The sequence below is a fragment of the Trifolium pratense genome, linkage group LG6, assembly GCF_020283565.1.
Source record: "Trifolium pratense cultivar HEN17-A07 linkage group LG6, ARS_RC_1.1, whole genome shotgun sequence".
NCBI classification, from domain to species: domain Eukaryota; kingdom Viridiplantae; phylum Streptophyta; class Magnoliopsida; order Fabales; family Fabaceae; genus Trifolium; species Trifolium pratense.
In genome coordinates, this window is record NC_060064.1 from 17,561,674 (window position 1) to 17,568,998 (window position 7,325).

A 7,325-nucleotide genomic window follows, 5' to 3' on the forward strand; every position below is an offset into this window, starting at 1 on the left:
CACTTGATGACGTTTCTTCAACGTCCTTCCTATCCTATCGTATCGTTTTGCAAGCGGAGGAAGTTGTGAGTTATTAGAGTCGTTGATTAATGTAATGAAGATAGACGTCAGCCGTATGATTAACTGCCCGTTGAGATGAATGAATGGCGTGATGCGGCAGATATGCCTGCCTCATTCCAACGGTATTTGCCGACAATATTTTTTTTTTTTTTTTTGATAATTTTATAAAAGAGGACAATACTTTAATAAATAAAAAAAATAGGTTTAATTAGTAAAATAGTTCCTTAAAGACATTTTTTGTTTCAGATTGGTGTTTTAAATAAAAAAATGTCTGAATAGGTCCCTTAAAGAAAGAAAAAAAAGTCCGAATAGGTCCCTTAAAGACATCTCAGTTAATCAGTTTTGTCCCTCAAAAAAGGTCCGAATAGGACCAAACTGATTAACAAATATGTCTTTAAGGGACCTATTCAGATCTTTTTTTCTTTAAGAGACCAATGTGAAACCAAAAACATCTTTAAGGGACTATTTTACTAATTAAGCCAAAAAAATATTTAAGCTCAATTGACAGGACATTACATTATATACATATAGAATCAAAGTTCGAACTACAATCATCTCACCTATCCATCTTAAGGGTAAAATTTCTAGCCACAAGGAGGCCGAAATTTAAACACCGATCATCCCACTTATCTATCGTAAGGGTGAAATTTCTAGGCACTAGGCTACTTGACAAAAAAATAAAAAAAAAATTATAAATTATAAAAAATAATTTCTATTCCTAATAAAAATCCATATTATGACTCATTCTTTTGAGTTATAATGATTATTACTGGTCTACCAAAAAATCAAATATATGCATATATTTTATTATTAAAAAAAAAACCTTATATTTTGGGTAGAAAAGAAAAAGTAGAGTATATTGGAGAGAAATGTGAAGGCGCCAATGGTATTAGAACACGTTTAATAGTTAGACAGAAATGTGAGGCAAACCTAAACGGACCTTGGTACAAATAGAAATAGAAATAGTAGTACTAAAATATCACACATTTGGATCCACCACACTCGATCCTAATCCCAACTCTATCATCTCCGACAACCACAAATCAAACTCGCAAACCCTAATCGAATTCCGATCCGATCTATTCTACCCAGGTTCTTTCTTTCACTCTCTCTTTCTCCTTCCGTTCCTCGATCATTCTTAAGGGTTTTTTTTTTTTTTTTTTTTTTTTTTTTATAAATAATTTCCCAAAAATATCTAGAAATAGAAATTCCCCAAATTTCCCTCTTCATGTTCGTCTTTTTGGGAAAAATTTGTAAATCGATAAATTTTTTCTCTTTGATCGATTTTCTGTGTCCACGATCTATTGTATTTGATGCGGTTCTAACTAGGTTTTTTTTTTAATTTAATTTTTTTTCTAGGTTTTGCTTGAAAATATTAATCTTTTCATACTAGTCCTTGAAGAATGCTTGTATGGTTAATTTTTATTTGAGTATGGTTGATGAGAGGGTTCAGGTGAGGTGATGGAGTGATAATAGGTAGATATTGTTTGATATTTTTAATTTTAATTTAGGGGTGGGGTTTTAATTTGTAGCATGATTGTATCAAAATAATTTAAGGATGGTGGAAGTTTTTTTTGTTTAGAAAATTTGCTTTTGTAAGGTAAGTTTAGTTAGATGGCTACTAAGTTGTGATTTTTTGTTTTGGAATTTATGCTTTTAAACTTTTGGGGTATTTTTCTACTTTTGGAGTTTTGGTTAACTTACCATGAATAAGCTGGATTGTTTAAAATTTATTGGTCAAATAAGATTTTAAATTGTGGTTGAGGCTGCCGTTATGCTGTGATCCTTGATATTACGGATAAAGGCTGACGAATGCGGTCGCGATGCAGTTGCAAATAGCTTTTAAAAAGTGTCATATTGCGGCTGCCATTGTTGTTGTGGACCACTTTTTAATACTTTGGGTGAAACATTTGCCATAGTGTGTTACAGCTCTAGTATATAGGGATAACTAAATGTTTATAAGAAGGGGGTAAATGATTTTTGAAGGGGTCAATTAGGTTAGTTATTTGACACTGTCTTGTCAGTATTAGGTAAATTTCAATATATGCAGTTTTTTCCTTCCAATGATTTTCTTTTGATACGAACTTCTTGTGTGATGGATAATTGAATTTATATGGTCTTTATTTAGCAATTTTTATTTACTTTCTAATCTTTCTTGTTGCAGTCAAACATCTAAATGAGTCGTCCACAGGATCCACCCAGATCGTTTTTCCCCTTTGGAAATCCTTTCCGGATGATATCACCTAAAGGCACTACGTTATCTCCGCAACTGCTGGCTGTTTTATCTGCCTTTGAGGCTACTTTGGAAGAGAGGCTGAAAAAGCTTATTCCCAAAAGCAAGGATGAAGTCGTCAGCTTGTCTTGGATGGCTTCGGCTATGCAGGCACTTTGTGAAAGTCACAATGACATTAAAACTCTCATGACAGACCTTGAGCTTCCTGTGACTGATTGGGAAGAGAAATGGATGGATGTGTACTTGGACATTAGTGTGAAGTTGCTGGATATATGCATTGCATTTAGCTCCGAGTTATCACGTCTGAACCAGGGCCATCTTTTACTTCAGTGCACGTTGCACCATTTAGGCTCCTCCTCATCAGATCAGCTTTTCCTGGCATGTTCTTCACTTGATGGTTGGAGGCAGCATGTTAGTTCAAAAAACCCTAGAATTGAAAAATGTGGCAGCATTTTGGATAATCTGGTGAGGTCATCTGATCTTCCAAAGGTTAAAAAGTCGGCAAAAGGAAAGGTTTTGATGCAAGCTATTTATGGAGTAAAGGTGTTGACAGTTTTTGTGTGCAGTGTGTTTGCTACTGCTTTTTCAGGCTCTACAAAGAACTTGATTGATATGGATGTGGCTGATGTGTATTCTTGGGCTCCAACTTTTAAAGGTCTGCAGAATCTTGTAAATGAGGAAACTAGAGTTAGATTTTCTAGTGGGAGAATTACTGTATTGAACGAGTTGGAAGCAGTTGATTCGTCTGTGAGGGAATTATACCCTATTATCCAAGGTGTTGTAGAAACTATTGACACAAAATCACATGCGAAGACGGTTGAGAAATTAGGCAGAGCAACAGAGAATTTCTCCCAAGGACTAGATCTTCTTGTAAAGGAAGTTGATGGCTTTTTCCAAGTGGTCTTGTCTGGTCGTGATGCCTTGCTATCTAATCTGAGGTCAGCTGTAACTGTCAATGGCGACATCTTGGGGAGTAACGGAGGTGCACAAGCAGTCAATTGAATATGTGCAGTCTACCTTGGGCATATACCGATGAATCTAGGTATTGGGTTTTATCTTTTATGATTGATAATGATATTCAATCTTGTTTGGCTTATGATATTGAAATTATCTTTAGAAATAGGTTATATAATTGTATTATTGAGCTGAAAGGTATATTTGTGATATTCTGTGTAACAATGTACAATAAAATATGTATAAAAAAGGTATTTGTGGTGAAAGAGTTTGGTTTATTTGTCACCTTGAAATCTTGAAATCGCTTTCTGTTTTGGAGGGAATGTTGCCTCATGGAAATTTTAATGTGATATTTTTTTTTTTTTTTGGATTCTGAGCTTGTCTCTACGTCTGGATATGCAAGGTTTTTTCCGTCAAACTTGATTAACAATTTATACCAGGGAAATTAGTAGTTCTTTTCTGTTTTAAATTCAAATATTTATTAAATATATTTTAATGTTCAAAGACATAAAAGTAATGGATACTTGTGTGAATTCTCAGCCTCAGGTTCATTTATGAGGTCTCAGCCTCAGGTTCATTTACGAGGTCTCAGCCTCAGGTTCATTTATGAGGCCTCAGGCTCAGGTTGACAACATGGATTTACTAGTTGATTTGGTACATTCAACATGCTCTTCTAAACGTAGTTCGAGCACTTTCTTTAGCTATCCTTAGGTTGTCCGAGACTTAGTTGTTGGTGTCTTTTGAGTTTTGAGATGGTGTTCCTTAGGGGTGGGAAAAAACCCAAAAACCAAACCGAACCGCCAAACTAAACCGAACCAAACCAAAAATAACTGAACCATAACTAACGGTTTTAAAACTGAACTGAAACAGTTCGGTTCATGGTTATCAGTTTGGTTTGGTTTAATGGTTCAGTTATTTTTAGTGAAAAATTAGTTATGGTTTGGTTCAAAACCATAAAACCGAACCACTTTAACAGTTCGGTTCGGTTCGAACGACAAACAGTTCAGTTCGGTTACTATGAATTTTGAAAACAGTTTGGTTCAGTTCGGTTCGGTTTTCTTCCAAAACCGAACCATGCCCACCCATAGTGTTCCTATCATGCAATAGGTCTCTTGTCTATTTTGATTGAGTAATGAGTATCATATCATGAAGCACTTGTTTTCGCATTTCATGTTCCTTGGCATGTTGTCTGTTGTGTGTTTATGGAATGATGTTGTGCAACTTACAGAACAGCCGTAACTCCGCTGTATCCCAAAGTGTTACACCTGATCTCATGACTCAGCTCACAGAATTGTTCAGTGGCACATTTTAAGTGCCAATTTGGCAAGATACTCGGGGTTTGCCATGCATTCCTTGCTGCTAAGATCTGTGAAAACTGAGTTGCTGTCTCGATATGGAAAAATCGAGGTTTGGTGGACACAGCTACACGTATTCAACTGTTATATCAAGTCTGACCTATGGTGAGAAAAGAGCTTTGCAAGCTCTGTTGCAGAGATCGGATACCAAGCTCTATATGACATTTTTATTATTATGTATTATAATATAAAATTAAAATAAATTAATTATGTTTTATGTGAAATATCTGGTGCAGGACCAACTACAAGGAAAGGATGGGGAGTTTCAATTCCTAATGGATTTTGTTTTCACCCTCCTTCACACCTTATTTATGTTAAGGTTCTTGGTTGAGCTCTTTAGTGTGTGTGTATATATCAATGTTTTAAAAACCGGACCGGCGATCGACCCGGCGAGACCTCTGGGTCAAGGTTTAACCGGTTCAACTGGTCGGACCGCAATTGAACCGGATAATTAATAAATTAATATTAAATTAAATAATAAAATAAAGCACAACTCAACACTAAGCCCTTTTATCAACAAAAAAAAAACACTAATCCCACACTTTAATAGAAAAAAGATCTACTACTACAATGGCCCAAGCCCATTTTACAACCCTAAATATAAAAGATCTATGTACATGTCTTTGTGCTACTATAGTACAATAGAAATGTACAGCCGCCTCTCTCAAACAAGAAACACAAAAACAACTCTCTCTTCTCATATTCCTCCATCTATTTCTCATGTTCTCTTTCTTGCTCTTCTTCTTCTTTCTCACATTCCTCCTTATAGTTTTTCTTATTCTCTTTTATAAACTCCAACTCTTCTTCTTGTTACTTTCCTCTTTGTCAAAACACGGCCAAAAAATTGCTTCTATAGTAGCACATATATATTATATTGTTTGTACTCCGTGAAAAATTGAAAGATCATGAGAATAAGAACAGAGAACTTGGACGATTTGTTTGATGAGAAAGAAACAGATAAAAAAATCATTCCAGAAGCCAAAAAACCGGTCCGGTTTAAACTGGTTTTTTCGGTTCAGCGGTCTGACCATCAACCCGGCCGGGTCACACCGGTTTCCAGCGGGTTTCAAGCAGAACCGATTCTGCATGCTGACCGAACCGCTCACTACACCGGTTCCCGACCCGACCGGTCCAACCGGCCGGTCCGGTCCGGTTTTTAAAACTATGGTATATATATAATTTTAGCTCAACTCTGATGTAAATATCTAGCTATTGTGAGAAATGAAAATAGTGAATTACTACTATTAAATTCTAACTAGTTAAAAAACCCGTGCAATCGCACGGTCTATCGACTTTTATCCGATATTTAAAAATTTGTTATATAATATTGTTAAAATATAAGTGAAACTATTGTGTTATTTCTTGTAAAACTTATTAAATGAATAAATTATCAATGACAAATATATATTCAATTTTTGATGTATCGGTGACAAATAATTGTCCCGTGTATATTCTTTATTAAAAAAATTAAAAATTTGATTAGGAATATTTAGTGTAATTGAGTAAATTTGATAGGAAATAACTTTATTATATTTTTTTATAATAACTTTACAATATTATTATTAATAGTTTTTACAATATTATTATTAATAGTTAGTAGTAAATTTAGTAGTAGTAATGTTGTTTATGTTTTTTTTTTTTTATGAAAAATATTGTTTAGTTCATATCTATAATCTGTTTTATTTCTATTTTTAAGTATGTTATCTTTTTATTGTATTTATCTTATATTTTTTTTATATTTATTTTTTTAGTGAAATTTTTATGTGTATAGATTGTTCTGGTTTGTTTTTATCTATAATCTGTTTTGTTTCTATTTTTAAGCATATCGTCTTTTTTCTTTTTTTTGTATTTATCTTATATTCTTTCTATATTTTTTTATTTATCTTATCTTATAATTTTTTTTTTAAAATTACAATGAAGGATATAAAACTTACAACATAGTTAAAAACAATAAGGATAATTTAGGAACTTTGATAGTAATCGATTTTAATATATTAGTAATTGGTTCTGATTTTTTTAAAATTAAAATAGGCACTTAAATTATCTTCTTCCTCTTCTCTAAGTTCAACTGTCCATAATGGGTGATGAGGATTTTTTTTTGTGGTGTCACTATTTTTTTGGTGGTGATGAGGATCCTTGGGATCACTATTTTTTTGGTGGTGATGAGGATCTGAAAGACCTGCATGCATTTTTTAAAATCCATTTTTGCATTTCAAATCAATAATTCGTAATGCGTGCATTCAAGTGCAAAAACAACTAAAGAAAAAGTCTAAAAAAGGTGAAATAGTGTCCATAGATCAGAAGGAAAATGAGTTTACGCAACGTTATTTTGCTGTTTATGTTGGTTGGTGATTAATGCTATCATTCATTCACTCAACCTATATAGATGAGAGCAATCTTGACGTTACATAACAAAAAACTCAAGTAGCATAATAAATAAACTCTAATAAATAAACTCTAAATTCTCACTCTAAATTCTCACCACTAGACCAAAGCTTGACCAACTTGAATTTTAAAATAGAGTAAAGACCAAACTGAATCTTCAACATAAATTAAGGGATCAAATCGAATTTCTTTGAAATGTATTTCGATAGTGCTTACCATTTGTTCAAAAAATAGTGCGTACCATTGTTTATTTCAAACTTTATTTGCTACATCATTAGGTCATTTCCGACATCAACAAATATTAATAGTGCTTACCGATATTGTAAAAAAATAAATAA

The 7,325-nt window shown here is 33.3% G+C and overlaps 1 protein-coding gene across 2 annotated transcripts; it reads left to right on the top strand.

Moving 5' to 3' along the window:
* Positions 1-886: 886 nt before the first annotated feature.
* LOC123889707 (protein BPS1, chloroplastic-like) lies at positions 887-5,846 on the top strand. 2 transcript variants are annotated; one of them, XM_045939168.1, is made up of 3 exons: positions 957-1,152; positions 2,225-3,335; positions 4,839-5,846. In XM_045939168.1, the coding sequence occupies exon 2, from the start codon at positions 2,237-2,239 to the stop codon at positions 3,293-3,295; it is 1,059 nt and encodes a 352-aa protein (XP_045795124.1). In that variant the 5' UTR covers positions 957-1,152; positions 2,225-2,236; the 3' UTR covers positions 3,296-3,335; positions 4,839-5,846. The 2 variants fall into 2 exon arrangements, with proteins under 2 accessions (XP_045795123.1, XP_045795124.1); XM_045939167.1 differs by lacking the exon at positions 4,839-5,846 and having other exon boundaries at positions 887-1,152; positions 2,225-3,513.
* Positions 5,847-7,325: the final 1,479 nt, after the last annotated feature.